Source organism: Pan paniscus, chromosome 6, assembly GCF_029289425.2.
Source record: "Pan paniscus chromosome 6, NHGRI_mPanPan1-v2.0_pri, whole genome shotgun sequence".
Lineage (NCBI taxonomy): Eukaryota > Metazoa > Chordata > Mammalia > Primates > Hominidae > Pan > Pan paniscus.
Genome location: NC_073255.2, coordinates 193,771,156 through 193,798,919, shown reverse-complemented (window position 1 = coordinate 193,798,919; position 27,764 = coordinate 193,771,156). Strand labels below are relative to the sequence as shown.

General features: G+C 47.3%; 2 protein-coding genes across 3 annotated transcripts in view; one reads left to right on the top strand and one right to left on the bottom strand.

Moving 5' to 3' along the window:
- The window catches only part of DNAJB6 (DnaJ heat shock protein family (Hsp40) member B6), an 82,898-nt gene extending 63,284 nt beyond the window's left edge, over window positions 1-19,614 (bottom strand). The window contains exon 1 of one of the 2 annotated variants that reach the window (XM_003816340.4): window positions 19,429-19,614. The gene's annotated coding sequence lies outside the window, so the exon portion shown is untranslated. The remainder of the gene's footprint in view (window positions 1-19,428) is intronic. The other variant, XM_008969406.5, reaches the window with a different exon arrangement.
- LOC129398374 (large ribosomal subunit protein uL10) lies at window positions 5,315-8,170 on the top strand. Its single transcript, XM_055115577.2, has one exon. The coding sequence runs from the start codon at window positions 7,122-7,124 to the stop codon at window positions 8,073-8,075; it is 954 nt and encodes a 317-aa protein (XP_054971552.1). The 5' UTR covers window positions 5,315-7,121; the 3' UTR covers window positions 8,076-8,170.
- Window positions 19,615-27,764: the final 8,150 nt, after the last annotated feature.

Below are 27,764 nucleotides of genomic sequence, written 5' to 3'. Positions count from 1 at the left end.
ACTTTGGGAGGCCGAGGCGGGCGGATCACGAGGTCAGGAGATCAAGACCATCCTGGCTAACACGGTGAAACCCCATCTCTACTAAAAATACAAAAAATTAGCCAAGAGAGGTGGCGGGTGCCTGTAGTCCCAGATACTCGGGATGGTGAGGCAAGAGAACGGCATGAACCCCGGGAGGCGGAGCCTGCAGTGAGCCGAGATCACGCCCGCGCCACTGCACTCCAACCTGGATGACAGTGAGACTCCATCTCAAAAAAAAAAAAAAAAGAAAAAAAAAAGAAACTACAGGAACGCTAAAGGCTCAAGGCCAACTCTCATTCTACATGTGGGTTTTCATCCTTTCCCATTACATAAATATAATTTACTTAGCAATGAGTCCCAGATGTAATAAGCTCCAAGCTCAGGCCTCTCCTGGGCATCAGACACAAATAGACAGATGACTACTTGACACAGCCACTTGGATATCCAGCAGACATCCTAAATAGAACACGACCAAAATTTAACTCTTAATCCTCCCCACCTCCTACATACCTGGTCATTTTCTAGTAAATTCTACCTTGAGCTCCGAGGTGCCTGTGAAATGTTCACCTTCGCCAACGTCACTACACTCAGCACACAGACACAAATAAATCACAAAGTTCTGCCGAGTCTACCTCTGAAATAAATGAAATTCATTCACTGTTCTTTATCTTCACCAGCATCATTATCCCTTACCCTGACCTACAGCAGCCCCTAATTTCATCCTGCTCTGTGCTCTCAGAGATGTCAGCTTATAAATGTGCAGATATTGGCTGGGCACGGTGGCACACACCTGTAATCCTGGCACTTTGTGAGACCAAAGTGGGAGGACTCCTTGAGCCCAGGAGTTGGAGACCAGTTCGAAAGCGTGCCACAGCACTCCAGCTTGGGTGAGAGCGAGACCTGTCTCCAAAAAAATGAAAATAATTTTTTAAAAAAAAAAAAATTAAAACTAAAAATGAATAGCTGAGCACAGCAGCTCACACCTGTAATCCCAGCACTTTGGGAGGCCAAGGTGGGTGGATCACCTGAGGTCGGGAGTTCGAGACCAGCCTGATCAACATGGAGCAACCTTGTCTCTACTAAAAATACAAAATTAGCCGGGCGTGGTAGTGCATACCTGTAATCCCAGCTACTCAAGAGGCTGAGGCAGGAGAATCGCTTGAACCCAGGAAGCGGAGGCTGCGGTGAGCCGAGATCACACCACTGCACTCCAGCCTGGGCAACAAGAACAAAACTCCATCTCAAAAAAGTCGAAAAAAAACAAACAAAAATGAATAAATGTGTAGATTATTATCACAACAGATACAATCTGTGGTCCTGCCCTGGACAAAACCAGCTATAAAGTACAGGTCAATTCAGAATTAAATTGAAATAAAAATTTACTATACTGGTTAATACTAGATCAAGCAAGAAAATTTAAAAAGCTATCCAAAATCACAGACTCAGGCCAGGCGCAGTGGCTCACTCCTGTAATTCCAGCACTTTGGGAGGCCAAGGCAGGAGGACTGCTTGAGCCCAGGAGTTCAAGATCAGCCTGGGAAACACAGTGAGAACTCTGCGCAACAAAAAAAAAATTTAAGTAGCTGTGCATGGTGGCATGTGTCTGTCATCCCAGCTACTCAGGAGGCTGAGGTGGGAGGATCACTTGGGCCAGGAAGGTTGTCAAGGCTACAGTGAGTCAGGACTGCACCGCGGCATTCCAGCACAGGCAACAGAACGAGACCCTATCTCCCATCCAAGCACTAACCAGGCCCAACTTATCACAAACAAACAAAAAAAAATACATACATACACACACACACACACACACACACACACACACACACACACACCCCTGGTCAAGAAAAACAAGGGGACAGACAACCTGTAACTAAGAATAAATGACAACTAAATACAATCTGGGTTCCTCGGATGGTTTCTAGAACAGGAAAAGGACATTAGCAGAAAAACAGGTGGAATATGAATAAAGTCCACATTTAACAGTACTGCAGCGATGTCAACTGCTTACTTTTGAGAAATTCACCACAGTTACCACAGTTACAGAAAGATTAAGGAAAGTTGGGTGAACGGTATACAGGAAAATCCCTGTACTATCTTTACAACTTTTCTGTAAATCTAAAACTACCTCAAAATAAAGTTTAAAAACTTCAAAAAGACGAAGTGTACATCAAAAGGACACAGAAACCAAACTGGACCGGGTGCGGCAGCTCACACCTGTAATCTCAACACTTTAGGAGCCCGAGGCGGACAAACTGCATGAGCCCAGCAGTTCAAGACCAGCCTTGGCAACACGGCGAAACCCTGTCTCTACGAAAAATTTTAAAAATTAAAAAAAAAAAAAATTGATAGGGCAATTCCTGACCTTAATGAGAATGTGGGCTTCAAAGTGAATTGACTGAATTGAATTTAAAACCTACACTTAAAATTCTTGAGTTCATGTCACTCTAAAAAGCCAGCAAGCACTAAGAATCAAGGATTTACCACCCTGCCTTCCCTGTACAGGGAAGCAGTAATGTTCACAGCGTAGGAACTTGGAAGTGGAACTGGGTGTTTATCGTAAACAAGCCGTGGTTCCTTGGAAAACTACCTACTCACTGTGGTTGCTTCCCCACCCTGTGAAGTGGGTGACATCCACTTCCATGGTTGTTTATAGATGATGCTCTCCAAGGGAAGAAAGCCCTGGGCTCCATCTAGAACATCCTAAGTGCTACCTGCTTGTGATGAAGTAGAAAGGAACCAGTAATACACGGAGTGGATGGTCTCACACAATGAGGAAGTGGGAAGGAAAGAGAAAAGCAGGCAGGAGCGATGGGCACACAGACAGCCGCCTGAGCACAGTCAGGAGAACTCATCTGCAGAGATGCCACACCCTCACCAGGGAGCCAGCAGGAATAGTCGAAGGACTTTGGCTCCAAATCACCCCCACCCCCATCTTCATACCACCTCATTCCACATTCAACTGTATAAATATTGAGAGAGTAATCCACCATCAAATACACACTGCATGATTAAATGAAGCCTTCAGCAATACTGAAGATACTCCTAGCTTACTTGGAGTAAAAAAAAATTATATATATATATACATATATATGTATATATTTTGAGACAAGAGTCTTGCTCTGTCGCTAGAGTAGAGTGGCACAATTTTGGCTCACTGCAACCTCCAACTCCCTGGTTCAAGTAACTTTCCTGTCTCAGCCTCCGGAGTAGCTGGGATTACAGGTGCCCACCACCATGCCTAGCTAATTTTTCTGTTTTTAGTAGGGACGGGTTTCACCATGTTGGCCAGGATGGTCTCGATCTCCTGACCTCGTGATCCGCTCACCTCAGCCTCCCAAAGTGCTGGGAATACAGGCGTGAGCCACAAATTGGAGTAAATATTTTAAATTGACAAGTTTTGTGTGTTTTTTTTTTTTTTTTTTTTTTAGATAGTGTCTCGCTCTCTGACGCCCAGGCTGGAGTGCAGCGGCACAATCTCGACTCACTGAAGCCTCCCCGCCTCCCGGGTTCAAGCAATTCTCCTGCCTCAGCCTCCCAACTAGCTGGGACTACAGGCATGTGCCACCACACCGACTAATTTTTTGTGGGTTTTTTTGTTTTGTTTTTTGGGTTTTTTTTTAAGTAGACACAGGGTTTCACCATGTTGGCCAGGCTGGTTTCAAACTCCTGACCTCAGGTGATCTGTCCACCTTGGCCTACCAAAGTGCTGGGATTATGGGCATACACCATATCCAGCCAAACAAGTTTTGCGTTTTGTTGTTGTTGTTGTTTTGAGACGGAGTCTCACTATGTCACCCAGGCTGGAGTGCAGTGGCACAATCTCAGCTCACTGCAAACTCCACCTCTGGGGTTCACGCCATTCTCCTGCCTCAGCCTCCTGAGTAGCTGGGACTACAGGCATCCACCACCACATCTGGCCAATTTTTTTTTTGTATTTTTAGTAGAGACAGGGTTTCACCATGCCAGCCAGGATGGTCTCGATCTCCTGACCTTGTAGATCCGCCCTCCTCGGCCTCCCAAAGTGCTGGGATTACAGACGTGAGCCACCGCACCCGGCCCACAACAGTTTTTTAATAGAGTTTTTGGTAAAACCATGAGTTGGGAGACGGTCAGGCTTAGTTCTTCCAACTACTATTGACCTTTAACATTCTTTTCAAAGACTCAGAACAAAAACAGTGAGACAGTATTCAAAGACAGGACAGGTATGGTGGCTCAGGCTGAGGGGGGCGGATCACCTGAGGTAGAGAGTTCGAGACCAGCCTGACCAACATGGACAAACTCTGTCTCTACTAAAAATACGAAATTAACTAGGCATGGTGGCACATTCCTGTAATCCCAGCTACTCAGGAGGCTGAGGCAGGAGAATTGCCTGAACCTGGGAGACAGAGGTTGCAGTGAGCCGAGATTGCACCATCACACTCCAGCCTGGCCAACAAGAGCGAAACTCTGTCTCAAAAAAAAAAAAAAAAAAAAAGACTGGACAAAAGTTAAGCAGCTGGCTAATGTCTGGCATATGCTACTACAGAATCTCAGAATTAAAAAGTTGTTGTCTCTGGCCAGGTCTGGTGGCTAACACCTGTAACGCCAGCTAAGACTCGGGAGGCTGAGGCAGGAGACTCACTTGAACCTGGGAGGTGGTGGTTGCAGTGAGCCAAGATCACACCACTGCACTCCAGCCTGGGAGACAGAGTAAGACTCCATCTCAAAAAAAAAAAAAAAAAAAAAAAAGGTTGTTGTCTCCAAGTACTTCGAGAAAAGTGCCATATTGGGCGTCTTCCTCAAATTCTTATTAAAGGACCTTTATATCACCAAGTTCAAGCTCTGACTCATAAGGCATCCACACTTCAATAACCACTAATTAGTGCAACCTTTCTCTGCCTGAACAAACGCCAGTGACCAGAACTCATTATCTCCAAAGTCAAGCCCTGAATTTTAGTTAACTACAGGAATTCTTCCTTATGCTCGGGAGCGGGGGTCTCCAAGGAATTTTCACCCTTTGGTCCTTATTCAAATTATGCGATACAGGTTCAATTTCTCTTCCGCATAGTTGCCTTTGGATATTTGGGGGCTTTATCTTGGCAAGTTTTTCTGTCTCTAGGCAAATATACCCTTACAATTCTTCACAGTTCCTCCTGAGAAACCCTGACCTACCTGGTCCCTCCCCTCTGAGCAAGCTCCAATGTCATAATGTCTTAGTGCCCCCAGTCCAACACAGATACTCCAGGGACAGTCCAACTGCCACCAACAAAAGATAACAAGACCCACAGCTCTCTTTCTGATCAGGACGGGAATATGGACCAGGATGCCACAATAAACAATAAAATTCAGGCAGGATGCAATGGTTCATGCCTGTAATCCCAGTGTTCTGGGGACAGAGAATGAGGGAACGCTTGAGCTAAGGAGCTCAAGACCAGCCTGGACAACAAAGGGAGACTCTGAATCTACTAAAAATAAAATAATTAGCCAGGCGTTGGCCAGGCGCGGTGGCTCATGTCTGAAATCCCACCACTCTGGGAGGCTGAGGCGGACAGATCACCTGAGGCCAGGAGTTCGAGACCAGCCTGGCTGACATGACGAAACCGTCTCTACTAAAAATACAAAAATCAGCTGGGTGTGGTGGCATGCACCTGTAATCCCAGTTACTCAGGAGACTGAGGCATGAGAATTGCTTGAACCCGGGAGGCGGAGGTTGCAGTGAGCTGAGATCATGCCACTGCACTCCAGCCTGGATGACAGAGCGAGACTCCGTCTCAAAAAATAAAATAATTAGCCAGGCATGATGGCACAGCGCATGGTCCCAGCTACTCGGGAGGCTGAGGTGGGAGGATGGCTTGAGCCCAGGAGGTCTAGGCTGCAGTGAGCCGTGATTTTACCACTGCACACCAACCTGGGTGACAGAGCAAGACTCTGACTCAAAAAAAAAAAAGTAATAAAACTCTGCTAAGTCCCCTGGTCTTTTCTAACCTGGGGTCACGGTCCTGCCTTCCCATTACCTTTGGGCAGGTGAGACTCTCAAGGGAAGGGAGGGTCACACCTTGCCCAACTGTTTCATTTTAGTGAGACTGGCCCCGTTAGTCAACCAATCAAAGCCTTCCTAATATTAAAAGAATATTGTCATTCTGATTGAATTTAATCATACAAACTTACTATTTATAACACACACTATGCTAGCTTTGGAAATAATAAAAGTCATCAAGTTTAGTGGAAGACAGGCATGTAGACAAATATGCACATGGCTGTTGCAGGGTCTCACACCTGTAATCCCAGCACTACTGGGAGGCCGAGGCTGGAAGACTGCTTCAGCCCAGGAATTCCAGATAAGCGTGAGCAACACAGCAAGCCCTCATCTACACAAAAAATAAAAAAAAATTTAAAAAGACAAATATGCACAGAGTGCTGGGGAGATGGTATAGAGACCATGAGGAAAGGAAAAATTAACACTGACATTTTACTGATGAAATGAAAAACAAGAGTAAGCTCCCCAGGCAGAGAACACAGGCAAAAGTATTCCACACACAAGTTAACAGCGTATGCTCAGGCAAAATAACGACAGCACACAGCCCATGTGGGACGCAGCAAGTTAGTAGGGTGGAACGTCAGTGTGAGGGTGCTGGGAGTAAGAGGGAGGGGAGGGAGTCAGGACAAGAAAGAACAAGGCGCAACTGAAGAATTTTACAACTAAGGAATTAGGACTCTTCCACTGTAAGTAGAAGAGTTAAGCGGTGGTGTGAACTCAACAGGAGTATGTGGAAAGATAACTTCTAACTACAAGGGAGATGGACTTAAGAGAGTGATGACTGGACGGCAGGGTTACGAAGATGCTCCAAACGATATGTGCCGGAATCAGAAACGACAGGAATGCAACCAAGCGCAGACAGGAAAGCTATTTAGGAAACTGTTTAGGGTCCTTCTCCAAGGCAAGAAAACTTCACCAACAGGGTTCCATGCACATCCACAAACGCTAGGACTGGTGCAGAAATCTTCCATTCCTATTTAAAATATGGCAATATTAAAAAATAAGACTGGGCTCTCGCCGGGCGTCCTCGTGGAAGTGACATCGTCTTTAAACCCTGCGTGGCAATCCCTGACGCACCGCCGTGATGCCCAGGGAAGACAGGGCGACCTGGAAGTCCAACTACTTCCTTAAGATCATCCAACTATTGGATGATTATCCGAAATGTTTCATCGTGGGAGCAGACAATGTGGGCTCCAAGCAGATGCAGCAGATCCGCATGTCCCTTCGCGGGAAGGCTGTGGTGCTGATGGGCAAGAACACCATGATGCGCAAGGCCATCCGAGGGCACCTGGAAAACAACCCAGCTCTGGAGAAACTGCTGCCTCATATCCGGGGGAATGTGGGCTTTGTGTTCACCAAGGAGGACCTCACTGAGATCAGGGACATGTTGCTGGCCAATAAGGTGCCAGCTGCTGCCCGTGCTGGTGCCATTGCCCCATGTGAAGTCACTGTGCCAGCCCAGAACACTGGTCTCGGGCCCGAGAAGACCTCCTTTTTCCAGGCTTTAGGTATCACCACTAAAATCTCCAGGGGCACCATTGAAATCCTGAGTGATGTGCAGCTGATCAAGACTGGAGACAAAGTGGGAGCCAGCGAAGCCACGCTGCTGAACATGCTCAACATCTCCCCCTTCTCCTTTGGGCTGGTCATCCAGCAGGTGTTCGACAATGGCAGCATCTACAACCCTGAAGTGCTTGATATCACAGAGGAAACTCTGCATTCTCGCTTCCTGGAGGGTGTCCGCAATGTTGCCAGTGTCTGTCTGCAGATTGGCTACCCAACTGTTGCATCAGTACCCCATTCTATCATCAACGGGTACAAACGAGTCCTGGCCTTGTCTGTGGAGACGGATTACACCTTCCCACTTGCTGAAAAGGTCAAGGCCTTCTTGGCTGATCCATCTGCCTTTGTGGCTGCTGCCCCTGTGGCTGCTGCCACCACAGCTGCTCCTGCTGCTGCTGCAGCCCCAGCTAAGGTTGAAGCCAAGGAAGAGTCGGAGGAGTCGGACGAGGATATGGGATTTGGTCTCTTTGACTAATCACCAAAAAGCATCCAACTTAGCCAGCTTTATTTGCAAAACAAGGAAATAAAGGCTTACTTCTTTAAAAAAAAAAAAAAAAAAAAAAAAAAGACTGGGCGCAGTGGCTCATGCCTGTAATTCCAGCACTTTGGGAGGCCAAGACGGGTCGATCACTTGAGGTCAGGAGTTCGAGACCAGCCTGGCCAACATGGCGAAACCCCGTCTCTACTAAAAATACAAAAAATTAGCTGGGCAAGGTGGTGGGCGCCTGTAATCCCAGCTACTCAGGAGGCTGAGGCAGGAGAATCGCTTGAACCCGGGAGGCAGAGGTCACAGTGAGCCAAGATCACACCACTGCACTCCAGCCTGAGCCACAGAGCAAGACTCCATCTCAAAAAAATAAAATAAAGCCGGGCATGGTGGCTCACGCCTGTAATCCCAGCACTTTGGGAGGCTGAGGTAGGTGGATCACCTGAGGTCAAGAGTTCAAGACCAGCCTGACCAACATGACGTAACACCATCTCTACTAAAAATACAAAAATTAGCTAGGCATGGTGGTGTGCACCTGTAATCCCAGCTACTCGGGAGACTGAGGCAGAAGAATCGCTTGAGCCCGGGAGGCAGAGGTTGGAGTAAACCAAGATCACACCACTGCACTCCAGCCAGGGTGACAGAGCGAGACTCCATCTCAAAAAAACAAATAAATAAACAAACTTCTTATAACCTGAATGACAACAGGTAATTTTAAACGTGACATGCTAATCATCAAGTCATATGATGCTTAATTACTTTACTAATAATTGAGGCTTAGTTATTAGCCGATTAAGGGGGAAAGGAGCTGGGGCAACAATGTGTTACTGACTCACGTGTCACACATTGTTACAGGTACGTATTCCATCACAGTCATTCTGTGAGTTACTGTTTGTAGGTGAGGAAATGGGGGCTCAAAGGAATTAAGTAAATGTTGATGTTCCAGCAAGTTCAAAACCCAAGTCTGAGCCAAGCACAGTCACGTGCACCTAAAGTCCCAGTGACTCAGAAGGCTGAGGCAGGAGGATGGCTTCAGCCCAGGAGTCTGAGTTCAACCTGGGCAACATACCAAAGACACTGCATCTTTAAAAATAGTAAGAATCCAAGTTTGCCTCCAGAACTCATGCTAGCCTGTATCGTGGCACTATGCCGTCAATGTACACAATTCCAACGCTCAAGGCTATGGGACATTCTCTCACCAGTACTTGAAATCTCAAAATTACCTTTTTAGTTTTCATCAAATGCCACTAAGACTAACAAATTTAGAATATAAATTAAATACAAATACGCATTACAGAAACAACAAAATGAAAATAGCTGGCCGGGCGCGGTGGCTCATGCCTGTAATCCCAGCACTTTGGGAGGCCAAGGCGGGCGGATCACAAGGTCAGGAGATCAAGACCATCCTAGCTAACACGGTGAAACCCCGTCTCTACTAAAAATAGAAAAAATTAGCCGGGCGTGGTGGCAGGCGCCTGTAGTCTCAGCTACTTGGCAGGCTGAGGCAGGAGAACGGTGTGAACCCGGGAGGTGGAGCTTGCAGTGCGCCGAGATCGCGCCACTGCACTGCAGCCTGGGCGACAGAGCAAGACTCCATCTCAAAAAAAAAAAGAAAAAAAGAAAACAGCTGAAGGTCTAGAAAGAGAAATCCACGTGTCTCCAAGGAAACCTGCAGAGCTGGCTGAAGTGCTGATGCTGCAACAATCTCCACTGTTTGCTGCAAGCTAACTCACTCCTTACTGCTTCAGTCATCACTGATGTAAGACACAATTTAAAATTTGACAAACTCCATGAAAGGTTACCTGCATTCAAATTTTTTTATTAACCTCAGAATTTCAAGGCTACCTATACATTTCTATCAGTATTTCCCTATAGAAGTATTTTTGGTAACACTATCTTTTTTTTCCTCAGACCTCTCAAAAACAGTGTTTAAAAAAAACTGATAAAACTATATATTAAATATCCAACTGTGTATTAGATGATAAAGCAGCCTGAAGCTGTAGAAATACTAATGCATTCCAAAACAATTTTAAGCAAAAAGTTGCCTAATCAAGATATACAACTAGGTACCAATTAGCATTATTTGATACATACTTGGACGATTTCCCTAGTCACAGAGAAACTAAGTTGTATCTTTAACTTTTTTTTTTTTTTTTTTTTTTTTTTAACTACTCCTTGCAGAGCAGGGCTACCCCATAGGCAGTGTGCCCGGAGTAGCCTAATATCATTTAAGTGTAAAATACATGGATTTATTTTTTAAAAGACACCATTTGTGGCAATAAAACATTTTACGTGGCCTTCATCTCCCTAAGGTTGGCCCTGAATCCTTCTGGCCCGCCCAGCACTGTGAGGATGAGCACAGAGGACAAAGCTCCTCTACTTCCCTCTTCTCCTGGCCCGTGTGTTCAATGCACATTACAGAAAACAGGTGATCCCAGAAAAATGTGGGCCCTCAGGAGGACTGGAAGGCACACGCAAGCTGCCTTCCCTGCCCAGCGAGAGCCTGGACTCCAGCCCTCCACCCTACAGAAGCTCAACCAGGAAAAACCAGCTTCCCTCACCAAGAAACCAGTGCATCACCAGCATTTTAAAATAATATACTAAATCAAAAGAAGTAATTTCTACAGCAGATCACTCACATCAGAGCTCTACAAGCATAGGTGTCCCATTAGAACCCCACTTGGCAAAAACCTTTTTAAAACCGTGCTGCTCAAAAGACTCCATAAGCCAAATGCAGCTATTTAAATCTGAAGTCATTAAAATTATACACAATTTAAAATTTGGCCCCTCAGCAATCTTTGTTTGGATATGACCCCCAAAAGCACAAGGAACAAAAGCCGAAACAGACAAGTGGGATTACATCACACTGAAAAGCTTCTAGACAGCAAAGACACAAGAGTTAAACAACCTTGGAAATGTGCAGAAGGATCACTTGAGCCCAAGAGCTTGAGACCAGCCTGGGCAACACAGTAAGACACCATCTCTACAAAAAGATTAAAAAAATTAGCTGAGTGGGGTGGCACACGCCTGTACTCCCAGCTACGCAGGAGGCTGAAATGGGAGGATCACTTGAGCGCAAGACATCAAGGATGCTGTGAGCCATGTCATGTCACTGCACTCCAACTTGGACAAGAGACAGGGCAAGGCCCTGTCTCAGAAAAAAACAAAATATATAAAAAATAAAAATTTTAAGCCAAGCGCAGTGGCTCATGCCTGTAATCCCAGCACTTTGGGAGGCTGAGGCCGGTGGATCACCTGAGGTCAGGAATTCAAGAGCAGTCTGGACAACATGGTGAAATCCTGTCTCTACAAAAAATACAAAAACTAGCCAGGAGTGGTGGCGGGCGCCTGTAATCCCAGTTACTTGGGAGGCTGAGGCAGGAGAATCACTTGAACCTGGAAGGCAGAGGTTGCAGTGAGCCGAGACCACTCCATTGCACTCTAGCCTGGGCAACAAGGGCGAAACTTCATCTCAAAAAATAAAATAAATAAAAATTAACAAAAAACTTCAAAGTTAAAAATGATAAAAGTGACAGTGCTGTAAAGTAGCACTTTAAAAGAAATCACAGCTGGGTACAGTAGCTCATGTCTGTAATCCTAACACTTTGGCAGGCTGAGGCAGGGGGATCACTTCAGCTCAGGAGTTCAAGACTACGCTGAATAACACAGCAAGATCTTGTCTCTACGAAATATAAAAACTCAGTAGGGTGCGGCAGTGTGCACCTGTAGTCCCAGCTACTGGAAGTGGCTGAGGCAGGAAAATCACTTGAGCCCAGGCAGTCGATGCTAGTGAGACGTGAACGCACCAATGCCCTCCAGCCTACGTAACGGAGCAAGACCCTGTAACAAAAATAATAAATTTTTTTTAAATAAAAAATAAAAAAACAAATCACTTCAGGCTGGAAAGGAATTTGCGTAGAGCAGGAAGATATTCTCTAACTACAAAATTAACTTTTTTTTTTTTTTTTTTTTTTGAGTTTGAGTCTCACTCTGTTGCCCAGGCTGGAGTGCAGCAGCACAATCTCAGCTCACTGCAACCTCCACCTCCCTGGTTCCAGCGATTCTCCTGCATCAGCCTCCCGAGTACCTGGGACTACAGGTGTGTCCCACAATGCCTGGCTATTTTTTTTTTTTTCAGACAGAGTCTCACTCTGTCGCCCAGGCTGGAGTGCAGTAGAGGGATCTCGGCTCACTGCAAGCTCCGCCTCCCAAGTTCACGCCATTCTCCTGCCTCAGCCTCCCGAGTAGCTGGGACTACAGGCACCCGTCACCACGCCCAGCTGATTTTTGTATTGTTTTAGTAGAGACGGGGTTTCACCATGCTAGCCAGGATGGTCTCAAACTCCTGACCTTGTGATCTGACCACCTTGGCCTCCCGAAGTACTGGGATTACAGGTGTGAGCCACCACACCCGGCCCATAATTAACATTTCTAATAACAATTATGAAACTTCTTTAAACTATTAACTAGGTCCTACTGTCTATTAAGGAAGCCATAGAAAACTTTTCAATTAAGAAATTAAGAAAAAATATTTCTTAGGAAAACTAGGTTTGTTAATTTCTGCAATTTCCAAAAGCAATACATCTAAATCAAGTTTAAAAAAACGAAAAATCTCTATTAAAACCATGAAAAGAATTAGCCTAATCGCCATTAATCAAAAATAACCTTCTCCAATAAATTCAATGACCTCTAAGTTTAGGACTTTTAAAAAAACACGTCACATAAAGATTAGGCGTGGGTAGCTCATGCGTATAATCCCAGCACTTTGGGAGGCCATGGCAGGTGGATCACCTGGGGTCAGGAGTTTGAGAACAGCATGGCCAACATGGTGAAACCCCGTCTCTACTAAAAATACAAAACCCAGTCAGACGTGGTGGCGCCTGTAGTTCCAGGTGAGGCAGGAGAACTGCTTGAACCCGGGAGAGTTTGCAGTGAGCTGAGATCGCACCACAGCACTCCAGCCGGGGCAACAGAGCAAGACTCCATCTCAAAAAAAAATAGTGGTTTTCTAAATTCATGTGAGGCCAGGCGAGGTGGCTCACGCCTGTAATCCCAGCACTTTGGAGGGCCGAGGCACACAGATCACCTGAGGTGTTCAAGACCAGCCTGGCCAACATGGCAAACCCCCTTCTCTCTACTAAAAATACAAAAATTGGCCAGGCATGGTGGTGAGCGCCTGTAGTCCCAGCTACTCGGCAGCCTGAGGCAGGAGAATTGCTTGAACCTGGGAGGTGCAGGCTGCAGTGAGCCAAGATAGTGCCACTGCACTCCTGCCTGAGCAACAGAGCAAGACTCTGTCTTAAAAAAAAAAAAAAAAAAAAAAATTTCCTGGGTGTGGTGGTGCACGTCTGTAATCCCAGCTACTCAGAAAGAAGGCTGAAGCACAAGAATTGCTTGAGCCTGGGAGGCAGAGGTTGCAGTGAGCCAAGATCACGCCGCTGCACTCCAGCCTGGGCGACAGAGCGAGACTCCGTCTCAAAAAAAAAAAAAAAAGTACAGACAGGTAGGGAAAAAAAAACCCACAGCAGTGAATTTTCATTCCTTATCACACACATCACTTACTTATTTCATTCTTATCCAGTATGTCCTAAAATATTTCTGAAACAAACACAGAAGTTATTTCCCCATTACTCAAGATCAGAGACCATTTCTTCAACTGGCACTCATCACCTATTAGATACTTCCAAGCTTAACTCCCTTTCACTAAAAAATCATAATAGGCCAGGCTTGGTGGCTCACACCTGTAATCCCAGCACTTTGGAAGGTCGAGGAAGGTGGATTGAGGTCACAAGTTCAAGACCAGCCTGGCCAACATGGTGAAACCCCATCTCTACTAAAAATATAGAAGTTAGGCCAGTGCGCTGGCTCACGCCTGTAATCCCAACACTTTGGGAGGCCGAGGCAGGCGGATGACCTGAGGTCAGGAGTTGGAGACCAGCCTGACCAACAGGGCAAAACCCTGTCTCTACTAAAAATACAAAATTAGCTAGGTGTCGTGGTGCATGCCTGTAATCCCATGTACTCGGGAGGCTGAGGCAGGAGAATCGCTTGAACCTGGGAGGCAGAAGTTGCAGTGAGCTGAGATTGCACCACTGCACTCCAGCGTGGGCAACAAGAGTGAAACTCAAAAAAAAAAAAAAAAAAATTAGCCGGGTGATAGTGGCACGTGCCTGTAATCCCAGCTACTCCAGAGCCTGAGGCAGGAGAATCACTTGACACTAGGAGGCGGAGGCTGGGGTGAGCCGAGATCACGCCACTGCACTCCAGTCTGGGTGACAGAGTGAGACCCTGACTCAAAAAAAAATTATTATTATAATAGGGCAAGGCGCGGTGCTTCACACCTGTAATCCCAGCACTTTGGGAGGCCGAAGCAGGTGGATCACCTGAGGTCAGGAGTTCCAAACCACTCTGGCCAACATGGCAAAACCCACTCTCTACTAAATATACAACAATTAGCCAGGTGTAGTGGCGAACGCCTGTAATCTCAGCTACCAGGGAGGCTGAGGCAGGAGAATCGCTTGAACCCCAGAGGTGGAGGTTGCGGTGAGCCAAGATCGCGACACTGCACTCCAGCCTGGGTGACAGTGTGAGACTCTAAAATAAACAAAGCAACACTCGGTTAAGTACTCAGTCTCCAGTGCTGCTGAAACTTATTTTTTCCAACTTTCTTGAATTCTGGATTCCATTATTAATCACAGGAAGGTCATCAGGACATACACAAACTAGAAAGAATCTAATTCAATCAATACTTTCTAAGCACTCTGTGTCCTGGACATTCCTATAAACACAAATAACTTCAGATTAAAAGCCCACCCAAGTGGTATATGCCATCTCAAGGTGGCAGAGAGGAGTAAGTATTAATTAGTACACAGTTCATAAGCATACCAACTAGAGCACACACGTATATATGCACAACACAAATATAAAACACACTTTTAATTTAAGCCTTTGGTGGCAAAAGGTAGGTAGAAAAATATCAAAGGGGGAAAAATCATACGTAGTGTAAACTAAATCACCCTTCCAAAGACACGTAATTTTGCAACACAGCTTAAGAATTCTAAAATATGGCCTGGCGCAGTGGCTCACACCTGTGATCCCACCACTTTGGGAGGCCGAGGCGGGTGGATCACGAGGTCAAGAGTTCAAGACCAGCCTGGCCAAGATGGTGAAACCCCCGTCTCTACTAAAAATACAAAAATCAGTCGGGCGCAGTGGCAGGTGCCTGTAATCACAGCTACTCGGGAGGCTGAGGCAGGAGAATCGCTTGAACCCGTGCGGCAGAGGTTGCAGTGAGCCGAGATGGCGCCACTGCATCCAGCCTGGGCAATATGAGATTCCATCTCAACAACAACAAAAAAAGCTAAAATCTGGCCAGGCACCTGGCTCACACTTGTAATTCTAGCACTTTGACAGGCCGGGATGGAAGACTCACTTGAGGCCAGGAGTTCGAGACCAGCCTGGGCACACAGGGCGATTCCACCTGCGCGCGCGCGCGCGCACACACACACACACACACACACACACACACACACACACAGCCAGGTGCGGTGGGTCACGCCTGTAATCCCAGCACTTTGCGAGGCAGAGGCAGGGGATCACCTGAGGTTAGGTGTTCGAGACCAGCCTGACCAACATGGTGAAACCGTCTCTACTAAAAATACAAAAATTAGCCAGGCGTGGTGACACGCGCCTGTCATCCCAGCTACCTGGCAGGCTGAGGCAGGAGAATGGCTTGAACCCAGGAGTGCAGTGAGCCAAGACCGCGCCACTGCACTCCAGCCTGGGACACAGAGCAAGGACTCCATCTCAAGTAAATCAGTCAGTCAACTAATCATCAATCAATATTCCTTCTCAAGTAGGATATCTCCAGGAACATGAAACAGGTCAACAGTGATTTATGTCCATACAAAAACATAAAGGGTTTTGTTTGACAAAACACCTCATTAATATCAATACAAAAAAAAAATCACATTTTTACTAGTTGACTTTTCTGCAGGTAGGCGTTGTCGTTTTTCCATTCCTACATCATCGTTTCTAACATATTCTTGTTTTCACCAACTTTGCTCTTCTTCTCATTAACCTCATTTTTTTGAGTTTGATATTCTCAAATTCTATTCATCCTGGAACTACACCGTTTGCTAAATCCTGCCACTGATCCTACTCTTACTCGCTAATGAGCCTGCAGTTACCCGCCTCTCACCACCAGGTGGGGTCCTGGACAAATTTAACCAAACCAGATTTTGAACAGAATCATTTCTGAGGAAATGAAAAAGTTTTAAAAAGGTTTCCAAAAAACGCTGTTAATCCAGTGTGTAACCTCGATGCAAATAAATACTAAGAAGTAAAAATCCCGTCAAAATGTCAACTCACAAATACAAAGGCTAATTACATTCTCTTATTCCTCAACAGATATCTGTAAGCATTAACCAATATAGAAGCTGACCTTTACAGCAGACGACAGTAAGGTGTCTGTGCGGTCCCGCGGTGACACTCAGTCCACAGCGACACGTTCAGGATGACTAAAAATACCTGCCCAAGTTTTGAAGTGCCCTCTTATAATACTCTTTAAAGTGACAGCCGGACGCGCGGGCTCACACCTGTAATCCAGCACTTTGCGAAGCCGAGGCGGGTGGATCACCTGAGGTCAGGAGTTCGAGACCAGCCTGAACAACATGGTGAAACCTCGTCTCTAATAAAAATAGAAAAAATTAGCTGGGCGTGGTGGCGCATGCCTGTATTCCCAGCTACTCGGGAGGCTGAGGCAGGAGAATCGCTTGAACCTGGGAGGCGAAGTTGCAGTGAGCCAAGATGGTGCCATTGTACTCCAGCAAGGGCAAGGGCTAAACTCCATCACACACACACACACACACACACACACACACACACACACACACACACAAAAGGCCGGGCGCGGTGGCTCACGCCTGTAATCCCAGCACTTTGGGAGGCCGAGGAGGCGGATCACGAGGTCAGGAGATCAAGACCATCCTGGCTAACACGGTGAAACCCCGTCTCTACTAAAAAAATACAAAAAAATTAGCCGAGTGTGGTCGCGGGCGCTTGTAGTCCCAGCTACTCGGGAGGCTGAGGCAGGAGAATGGTGTGAACCCGGGAGGTGGAGCTTGCAGTGAGCCGAGATCGCGCCACCGCATTACGGCCTGGGCGACAGAGCAAGACTCCGTCTCAAAAAAAAAAAAAAACAAAAACAAAAAAAAAAACGTGCAAACAGACCATTCCACCCCCACCTCAGACCTGGATTTGGGTTATCTAGGTTGAAGACTGATGAGGGTGACGGGTACCACTGTCCAAAACAGAGTTCATAGAAGGGGATTACAGGCTTGCTTAAAAATGAAAGCTAATGTGCGCCCCTCAATTACAGGTATCACACTATAATACCATATCCATATTTTAGTCTTCACAACATTCAACACTCCCCACCTAGTGTTCCGGAAAAACTGTCCTACAGCCAGAATTACTTCCCAAACCTAACACTTTCATATCCAGAAGAAAATAAATTTTAAAACACTGTTTTGAAGAGAGTGAACTCATCTCAAATTCTTTAAGAGCTTTGCCCTCTGAAATTCCCAACTTTCTCATCTTCCACAGCACAGATTAAGCCTAGACACTTTTCAAAAGCTTCTCAACCCCTTTGTTCCCCCACTTCCTGTCAAGTCTCCACATCTACCAACTTAAGGCAACTTACTTCCCAAATTTCACAGTCTGCATAATCCACAAAAACCCACAGCTCGTTAAAGTGTGCATAAAAACTATTCATCCCTTTATCACAGAAGGCAGAAAGAAATGTGAAAGCACAAACTCCAAGGGAGCTTAAGGCCCTCAGGAGTGGAAACAAGTCTGGAGTAGGCGAGGCGCGGTGGCTCACGCCTCTAATCCCAACACTTTGGGAGGCCGAGGCAGGCGATCACTTTAGGTCATAAGTTCGAGACCACCCTGACCAACACGGTGAAACCCCCGTCTCTACTAAAAATACAAAAATTAGTCGGACGTGGTGGCGAGCACCCGTAACCCCAGCTACTCAGGAGGCTGAGGCAGGAGACTCGCTTGAACCTGGGAGCTGGAGGTTGCAGTGAGTGGAGATCGCGCCACTGCACTCTGGCCTGGGCAACAGAACAGACTCCGTCTCAGGGAAAAAAAAAAAAAGGAAGTCTGGAGTAAACCCAGAGAGAACGCGGGACGGGTGGACTGGCGGAGGAGTAAGGCGGCTGCATATAATTCCTTTCAGAAATCATGAATCGTTCTGATACGCAACACTATTTGGAAAAGTGCGGTTAAACACGAGGCAGCAGCAATCAAGCTTTAACGGTTAACGTGTTTCCTTTCTTCGGTCTTCACTCTAACTTTTCTACTAAATCAATAATTTGGCTTAAATTGTAGCGACAAATCCTTACTAAAATTCGCAACTCAATAAAAACGATGAAAACTACAAAGAGCGCCGCTCAGCCTACTCTTCCCAAACAGGCTGAAGCCTCCGAGCTCGCAGGCGGAACCCCTTCGGTGGTGGCACGATCTAGATCTACTTGGGCTGTTTCCTGCCCCGTTTACGTGAGAAAGCACAGAAGTTTACGTCTGATAGCAAACCCATCCTTTAAAAAATTCGCTAGCGCCAAAACCTTTCTCGAGCCCATATATGATTTGCAGTTTACACTACGTGTGTCACTGACCTTCTTCCTTAGGTAAGAGTTAATGTAAACTTCTTATATAAACTTCAGTTGCATCAACTACGGTGCAGATTCTTTAACGCAAAGCAAAGCAGACAAACATTCTGAGTAAGAAAGGCAGCCTGCTCTTCCACAAACTTCTGAACAATCCGTCCGGAGTTCTAGAAACAGGGCTTTGCGGTCCCCCACCTGCTTCTTCTCCCTCCGAACTTGGCGGCACGGCTGCGGCATTCCTGCTCCGCAAGCCACTCGCGTTTCTGGTTTCAGACTCGAGTGCGGGAGCCTTAGAAAAAGAAGGCGCTCCACGCCTCCCACGCTGCCGGCCCCGCCGAGCCCCAGCCGGCCGCTCCCAGGCCGGGCCCCACCCCCAACCGCCGCCGCGGAGGCTGGGCCGCGTTCCGGCAAGGACGCCGGGAGGGGAGGAGGCGGCCGGGCGGCCCTAGACCCCAGCCCCGGCCCCGGCCCCAGACCAGACCCAGAGGACCCCGCCCACCCTTCGCCCCGCAACCCCGGCCACGGCCCCCGCCCCGTCCAGTCCTTTCCCCGGCCGGCGACCCCGGTCACCCCCCGCGCTGTTGCCAGGCGCCGGGTGAGGTCCGCCGTCTGCCGGGCGCGCGCGGGGCCCTAGGCGACCTCCCCCGACCCTCCGAACAGACCCTCACCGAGGACGGAAGCGGCCGGTGGCGGGACGCAGGGGAGGCAGGGTGACGGCCCGAATCTCCTCACAGCTCCAGGACTGCTGCGCTGGTGGTGGCGGCGGCTCCTCGCGCTTTCCTTTCTCTCCTTTCTCCAACAACAAACAGGAAATGCGTCACGCGGCGGCGGCACGGCGGCGTCAACTTCCGCCCGACCCAGACGCCGCGCGTGCGCAGTTTCCACTGCCCATACCGCGGGCCCAACCTCGGGGGCGCCCGCCCCACCTTCGCGAAGGTTCTCGGCTCTTCCGCCGCCCCGAAGAGCCCGGGAGACTGGGGGCGAGGGGGCGGGGAAGCCCAGGGCGAGGGGGCGGAGCTCGGGGCCGGGTCTACGGTACCGGGGAGCCCAGACGCGCGGAAGGCACAGAGAAGGCCGAGAAGATTCCAAATGGCACTTATTGTTGGGCCAGAAGGAGCCCATTCTGGAAACCGCGAAGTCGTCGCGCCCTTCATCTTCCTCTTGACCGGCGGCCCCCGGAGCGCGTCTGCCGCCTCTCGCTCCGCGGTCCTGCGGTGGAGCTGGGTGGCATCTCCGCACAGCGGGACGAAACCGGGGGGCGGGCGCGGGCGGAGAAGTCCCCGAAGGAGAAGAAGAACAAACCAAGCGGCGGCCAGCGAAGGCGGGCGAAGGCGCCGGCCCCCGCTTGTCAATTTAGGGAAGCCCGGATACCCTAAGTTCCCCGGCGAACGGGAGCGCGTGGAGACTTCGCCAGGGAATAATGACTGAAGGAAACGGAAGCAAACTGTGGCAGAAAATACAGATGAAGCTTTTTAGGTTAAATCGTGGCAGTAGTTTTCCTGAAAACGCGGCGCATTTTGATAGCTGGACTTTAGGTCATCCCCAGGCTCCCCAGCCTTTCCCGCGTCCTCAGGGGTTCTGGTTCTAACCCTGGAGACCAACACCACATGCGTGTAGATGGTGACCAGCAGGAGCAGGGAGTCTCAGACCCAGTGCAGTCAGACAGGCTCCCATTCCCAGTAGCGAAAGGGTCCCGCAGACCCAAAGCCTAAGGAACCAACAAGCAGTTCGTCCATGGAGCCTGGCCTGGATCTCCCACTGTCTTCCTCTCCAGCATTCAGCCAGATGTTTGCTACTGTGTTGTCTTAGTCCTGGCCCACCTTATCCTTTCCTTTAAGAAATAAAAATCTCAACTGGGTGCGGTGGCTCACGCCTGTAATCCCAACACTTTGGGAGGCCAAGGCGGGCGGATCACCTCAGGTTGGGAGTTCGAGACCAGCCTGACACATGGAGAAACCCCGTCTCTACTAAAAATGCAAAAAAAGTTAGCCAGGTGTGGTGGTGCATGCCTGTAATCCCATCTACTCCAGAGGCTGAGGCAGAATAATCACTTGAACCCAGGAGGAGGAGGTTGCAGTGAGCGGAGATCACACCATTGCACTCCAGCCTGGGCAACAAGAGCGAAACTCTGTCTCAAGAAAAAAGAAAAATCCCTTTTTGTCACACCTTTCCTGAACTTCAGATCCTGTGGCATGCTGACACTGAATTCCGGGGGGCCTGCTCAGCCACCTTCTGAACTAACAACGCTTATGAATTCGTGATCGTTTAAGCCTGGGAGATATTCAAGTAAAAGGCACTTTAACACTTGAATCACTTTTGGTTTAAAATAGCTCGTTAGTAATGAAAGAGTTGGAGAAATGCCACCCTGAATTATGCCATATTAGGATACTGATTACTAACTAGTTCACTGATTACCACATTAGTATGCCCTCAAACTGAGGGCACATGGGGACCTGCCAATGCAGGGAGGGGCATTCTGTGAATCCCCCATTATTTACATAAAGACAGATCATCCCAAAGGGACTCAATTGTCTTGACCCCCTCCCTGGAAGTCTCATCAACAGGGAAGAATGAGCCAGTATCACGGGAGAAGAGCTTCAAGGGACGTCAGCTGCACACCCAGACAGATTTTGCCACAGGCCACCACCTATTCTGAAGGCAAAAAATCATTTTCTCTCCCCTGAGCTGCCTGCATCTGCCTCCCCTCTCTTCTATGAAGGGGCTGTATAAGCTTCCAGATCTCACTGGATTCTGGGATGCCCTAGTACATGTTATAGATTTGTATACTTTTTCTCTTACGAATCTGTCTATTGTCAGCTTAGTTCAGAGACTCAGTTGTGAAACCTTCAGAGAGTACAGGGAAAATTTTCCATCTACACCTGCCTCATTTTAGACAACTGGAACACTTGGTTAATGGCTGTAATTGTTATACTTCAAAATGAAATACTGCGTTTTTTTTTTTGAGACAGGGTCTTGCTCTGTCACCCAGGCTGGAGTGCAGTGGTTCAATCATGGCTCACTGCAGCCTTGACCTCCTGGGCTCAAGCAGTCCTTCTGCCTCAGCCTCCCAAAGTGCTGGGATTACCAGCATGAGCCGCTGTGCTGGGCTCATTTTTTGTGTTTCTTAAACTTTAATTGTATTACTGCATGTCATTGCTAGCAAATGATCAGTTAGCAAAGGAAAATCTGACTGGATTCTCTATTCTTACTTGAGACTGAGTCTCTCTCTGTCCTCCAGGCTGGAGTGCAGTGGCACAATCCAGGGTCACTGCAACCTCCACCTCCCGGGTTTAAGTGATTCTCTTGTCTCAGCTTCCTGAGTAGCTGGAATTACAGGCATGAGCAACCATGCATGCCTACTTTTTTGTATTTTTAGTTGAGATGGGGTTTCACAATGTTGGCCAGGCTGGTCTCAAACTCCTGACCTTAGGTGATCCACCCACCTCAGCCTCCCAAAGTGCTGGGATTACAGGCATGAGCCACCAAGCCCAGCCTCTATTCTCTTTTTTTAATGGTTATATAAATGACTGTTCAAAAGGAAGAAATAATTGTGTTAGTATGGGCATCTCATAATAAAACCTAAAATAATGTCAGCAAAGACTGGAATTTCAGATATGTGCACAGCTTGGCACTGTCACATGTAACCTATCTGCTTGCAGATTGATGGAGGTTTAGTTCCATCTCAGTGTGGACAGACAGTACTATCATGGGACATTTTACATGTCAATACGTCCCTACAGTGATTGTGAGCTCATCTTGAAATGTAGGCAGCACAGACATGAATTTTACATTGTAAGTGGTAGGCTAGCCACAAATAGCTTTTCCCCCTTCGAAAAAGAAAATACATGTGTGTGTATGTGTGTGTGTATATATATATATACACACACACACACATTAAAACACATATCAGGCTGGTCACAGTGGTGCACACCTGTAATCCCAGCACTTTGGGAAGCTGAGGCAGGAGGATTGCTTGAACCTAGGAATTCCAGACCAGCCTAGGTAACACCGCAAGACCCCATTTCTACCCAAAAAAAAAATTATTTTTTTCTGGCACTTTGGGAGGCCGAGGCGAGAAGATTGCTTGAGCTCAAGAGTTCGACAGCAGCCTGGGCAACTTGGTGAAACCCCATCTGTACAAAATATAGCAAAATTAGCCAAGTGCGGTGGCACACACCTATAGTCCCAACTACTTAGGCGGCTGAGGTGGGAGAATCACCTCAGCCCAGGGAGGTCCAGGCTTCAGTAGAGCACCACTGTACTCCAGTCTAGGCAACACAGACCATGTCTCAAAAATAAATACATAGAAAATTATGACCAGGCACAGTGGCTCACGCCTATAATCCCAGCTCTTTGGGAGGCTGAGGTGGGCAGATTACAAGGTCAGGAGTTCGAGACCAGCCTGGCCAACATGGCGAAACCCCATGTCTACTAAAAATACAAAAAATTAGCCCGGTGTCGTGGCACATGCCTATATTCCCAGCTACACAGGAGGCTGAGGCAGGAGAATCGCTTGAACCCGGGAGGCAGAGGTTGCAGTGAGCAGAGATCGTGCCTCTGCACTCTAGCCTGGGTGACAAAGCAAGACTCTGTCTCAGGAAAAAAAAAAGAAAAAAGAAAATTTTCTGGGCATGGTGGCACACACCTATAGTCCCAGCTACTCAAGAGGCTGAGGTAAGAGGACCACTTGAGCACTTGAGACTAGGAGGTCGAGGCTGCAGTGAACAGTGATCATGTCATGGCACTGCAGCCTGGGTGCCCCACTCCCCAATGTCTTAAGCAAGACTCTGTCTCTAAACAAATACATACATAATTTTTAAGAAGCATGTCAATACAATAAATTTTATCATGAAAAAAAGCAACCAGTACAAAACAAGGTCCCCATCCTGATGGACTTCACATAGCAGTTAGGGAGGACAGGTATAAACACCTTGGAGATTAAATGGTAATATTTAATTAACTCTTTTGAAACAACGAGGTCTTTCAATGACAAGGATTTATCCCAGAAAAGATTTAAATAGGAGTGAAAAGTCTTTGGAGACCGAGTGCGGTGGCTCACGCCTATAATCCCAGCACTTTGGGAGGCCGAGGTGGGCAGATCCCCTGAGGTCAGGAGTTCAAGACCAGCCTGGTCAACATGGTGAAACCTGGTCTCTACTAAAAATACAAAAAGTAGCCGGGCGTGGTGGCGCATACCTGTAATCCCAGCTACTCGGGAGGTCGAGGCAGGAGGATCACTTGAACCTAGGAGTTGGAGGTCGCGGTGAGTTGATATAGTGCCATTGCACTCCAGCCTGGGCAAGAGGAGTGAAACTCCGTCTCAAAAAATAAAAGAAAGAAAGGAGGAGCGTGGAGAATGTGGATGGATTTGGGGTAATGGCTTGCAGGGAGCCCCGGGGGTTGAGGGTAGCTGAAATGTTCAAGGCCAAAAGTGGACCGAGAAGCTTCATGGGCCAGCAAGCACAGAGGCTGCAGGGCAGAGGGAAGAGGACCCAGTGCTGACTGGGGCCAGACTGGAGGCTGAGTGGCCACAGGGGTGCGAGGCATGGTTCCCTGTGGTGCCCACATCCCCTGATGCCCAATAAAACTTTAGGGCTGATGACGCACTGACTTTACCCACATCAACAAGCCTCGGTTTCCCTATCTGTAAAATAGGAAGAAGGATAGCTACGGATAGCTACTATACTGGTATCAGAAATAAACAGGGCAGTGTATGAGAACTGTGGTATCTCACACACATACTTATTTAATGTTTCTCTAATGAAATCCCTGTGCTCAAACCCTCAGAGGAAAGTATGTAAATCAAAACTGTCAAAGAATACCTAAAATTTGATTACCTTTGAAGAGTCCTATATATAAGTGCTTTACTTGTTACGTTTCCTGCCATCAAAATAAATTACCCACTGCTCGTTTTAGAAATGTTAGCTTTAAAAAAGAGAAATATTGGCTTAATCCCTGATTATTCAAACACACTAAACAGGAACTTTCTCATGCCTATAATCCCAGCACTTTGGAAAACTGAGGTGGGAGGATGATTTGAGGCCAGGAGTAAGGAACTTTCACTGTATTACAGAATTATTCACATATATTCTTAGAAATCACTTTATCTTATTATCATCAAGACATATTGCTAAGTAAGAAAAAAAGGCAAGGTTTAAAACATTAGAACAGTGTGTATAGCAAGGAGACAAAGAAAAAGAATATGCATTTGTATAAGAAACTCTGCAATTACACTTAAGACATTGGGGAGTGGGGCAGAAAATACAGAGAAGAGGGGGCTGAGGGTAAAATGATGTTCACTGAATATGTTTTAAACTATGTAAATATATTGCCTGTTAAACATATATATGCTTAATAAAAAATATCAAAATGGTATATATGTTTAATATGTTTTTAAAATATATATGTTTAATAAAAATATCAAAATATGTATGTTTAATAGACATAAACGTATATATATACACACACATTTTTTTTTTTTTTGAGACGAAGTCTTGCTCTATCGCCCAGGCTGGAGGGAAGTGGCATGATCTTAGCTCACTGCAACCTCCGCCTCCACGGTTCAAGTGGGTATAAGCACTACTGCCACCTCAGCCTCCCAAATAGCTGGGATTACAAGCATGCACCACCAAGCCTGGCTCATTTTTGTATTTTCAGTAGAGGTGGGATTTAACCATGTTGGTCAGGCTGTTCTCAAACTCCTGACCTCAAGTGATCCACCTGCCTCAGCCTCCCAAAGTGCTGGGATTACAGGCATGAGCTACCACACTCAGCCTATTCTATTCTTTTAACTTTTCTTTAGCTTTAAAATTGTTTTGGCCAGTTCAGTGACTCATGCCAGCAATTTGGGAGGCCAAAGTGGGCGGATCACAAGGTCAGGAGTTTGAGACCAGTCTGGCCAACATAGTGAAACCCCATCTCTACTAAAAATACAAAAAATTAGCCAGGTGTGGTGGTGTGCACCTGTAATCCCAGCTACTCGGGAGGCTGAAGCAGGAGAATCTTGTGAACCCGGGCGGCGGAGGTTGCAGTGAGCCGAGATTGCGCCATTGCACTCCAGCCCGGGTGACAGTGTGACACTGTCTCAAAAAAAAAAAAAAATTGTTTTTAGGCAGGGTGCAGTGGCTCACGCCTGTAATCCCAGCACTTTGGGAGGCCAAGGTGGGTGGATCATTTGAGGTCAGGAGTTCGTGACCAGCCTGGCCAACGTGGCGAAACCCTGTCTCTACTAAAAATACAAAAATTAGCCAGGCATGGTAGCGCACACCTGTAATCCCAGCTACTCGGGAGGCTGAGGCAGGAAAATTGCTTGAACCTGGTGGGTGGAGGGTGCAGTGGACAGAGATGACACCACTGCACTCCAGCCTGGGTGACACTGAGACTCTGTCTCAAACAAACAAACAAAAGAAACAAACAAAACTTTTTTTTAAGTTGCAGGGGTGGGGGATGGGCAAAAGAGCAGAAAACTGTTAGGGGTAAGTCCTGAGAAGCAGAGAAGGAAAGAGGAATTTTTTCTTTTTTTTTTTTTTTTTGAGACAGAGTCTCACCCTGTCACCCAGGCTGGAGTGCAGTGGCACGATCTCAGCTCACTGCATCCTCTGCCTCCCGGGTTCAAGTGATTCTGATTCTCCTGCATGAGCCTCTTGAGTAGCTGGGACTACGGGCACGTGCGCTACCACGCCTGGCTAATTTTTTTGTATCCTTAGTTTCACCATGTTGGCCAGGCTGGTCTCAAACTCCTGACCTCGTGATCCGCCCTCCTCGGCCTCCCAAAGTGCTGGGATTACAGGCATGAACCACCGCGCCTGGCCGGGAATAGGAATTTTCACACACTGTCCTTTATACTTCTTGTTTGAACCTCGTGGCATGGGAATGTATTCACATATAGAATAAATAGACCAAGAGGAAATGTGGAGTAGAAAGGGCGAGACAGAAGCACCTGGTGCTGCGTCTCCACCTCCGGGGTTCTAGCGGGTATAAGCAATACTGCCACCTCAGCCTCCCAAATAGCTGGGATTACAAGCATGCACCACCATGCCTGGCTCATTTTTGTATTTTCAGTAGAGGCAGGGTTTCACCATGCTGGTCAGGCTGGTCAGCACGGGTCAGCACTCCCCGAAGGCTGGCCACTGGTGGTGACAGATCCCGACTGTGGCAGGAGAGACTGTTGTGTCTGCGTGGCCTTGAAAGTGGGTCAGGCCGGGCTTTCATTGGCAGCTGGTCAGCAGCCTCACACTGCCTCAGGACACTGGATCAAAGATAAGTCAGGCTTCTCTAAACACGAGATGGGCCGTGAGTTTGCTTCTCAGCCTTGCATCCTCTGATTTCTTCGCAGATGGGTTTGTCTCACTTGAGTAGGGGAATTAGATACGAAACACCACTTCGACAAATTCAGCTAATGTGGGCAAGTCCAGCTCCCACACATCCACTACACCAGTTCCATGTAAACTCTCTGTGGCATTAAGCTCCCCATTCCTCCTTCCAGGAAAAGTGTGAGCTCCTGACAATAAGCAAGCACAGGGTCTGTGTCCCAGGAGGAATCCACAGGAGACTCTGCGTGCTCAGGAGACCTGCACACCATTAGAGAAAAAATAATACTGATGATGGGTGATAGTCACAGATCAAGTCACAATTTAATTTCGTGCTAGCTCTGCAAAGTCTTCTATATTCTCCATATATCATTCAGCATTACTTTAGAATAGCTGTGAAAAGAAACTACATACCGGGATCTAGAAACAAAAGAATGAGTTTGATGCCAAAAATTATTTGTAGGTTCTTATTAATCCCAATTGCTTTTTTACTTATTTTATTTTATTTTTTGAGGCAGAGTCTCGCTCTGTCACCCAGGCTGGAGTGCGGTGGCACAATCTCACTTCACTGCAACCTCCGCCTCCCAGGTTAAAGCGATTTCTCTGCCTCAGCCTCCGGAGTACCTGGGACTACAGGCACGTGCTACCATGCCCAGCTAATTTTTGTATTTTTAGGAGAGACAGGGTTTCACCAT

Coding starts and splice junctions, on each gene's coding strand:
- LOC129398374 (XM_055115577.2), top strand. CDS start 7,122: ATGCCCAGGGAAGACAGGGCGACCTGGAAGTCCAACTACTTCCTTAAG.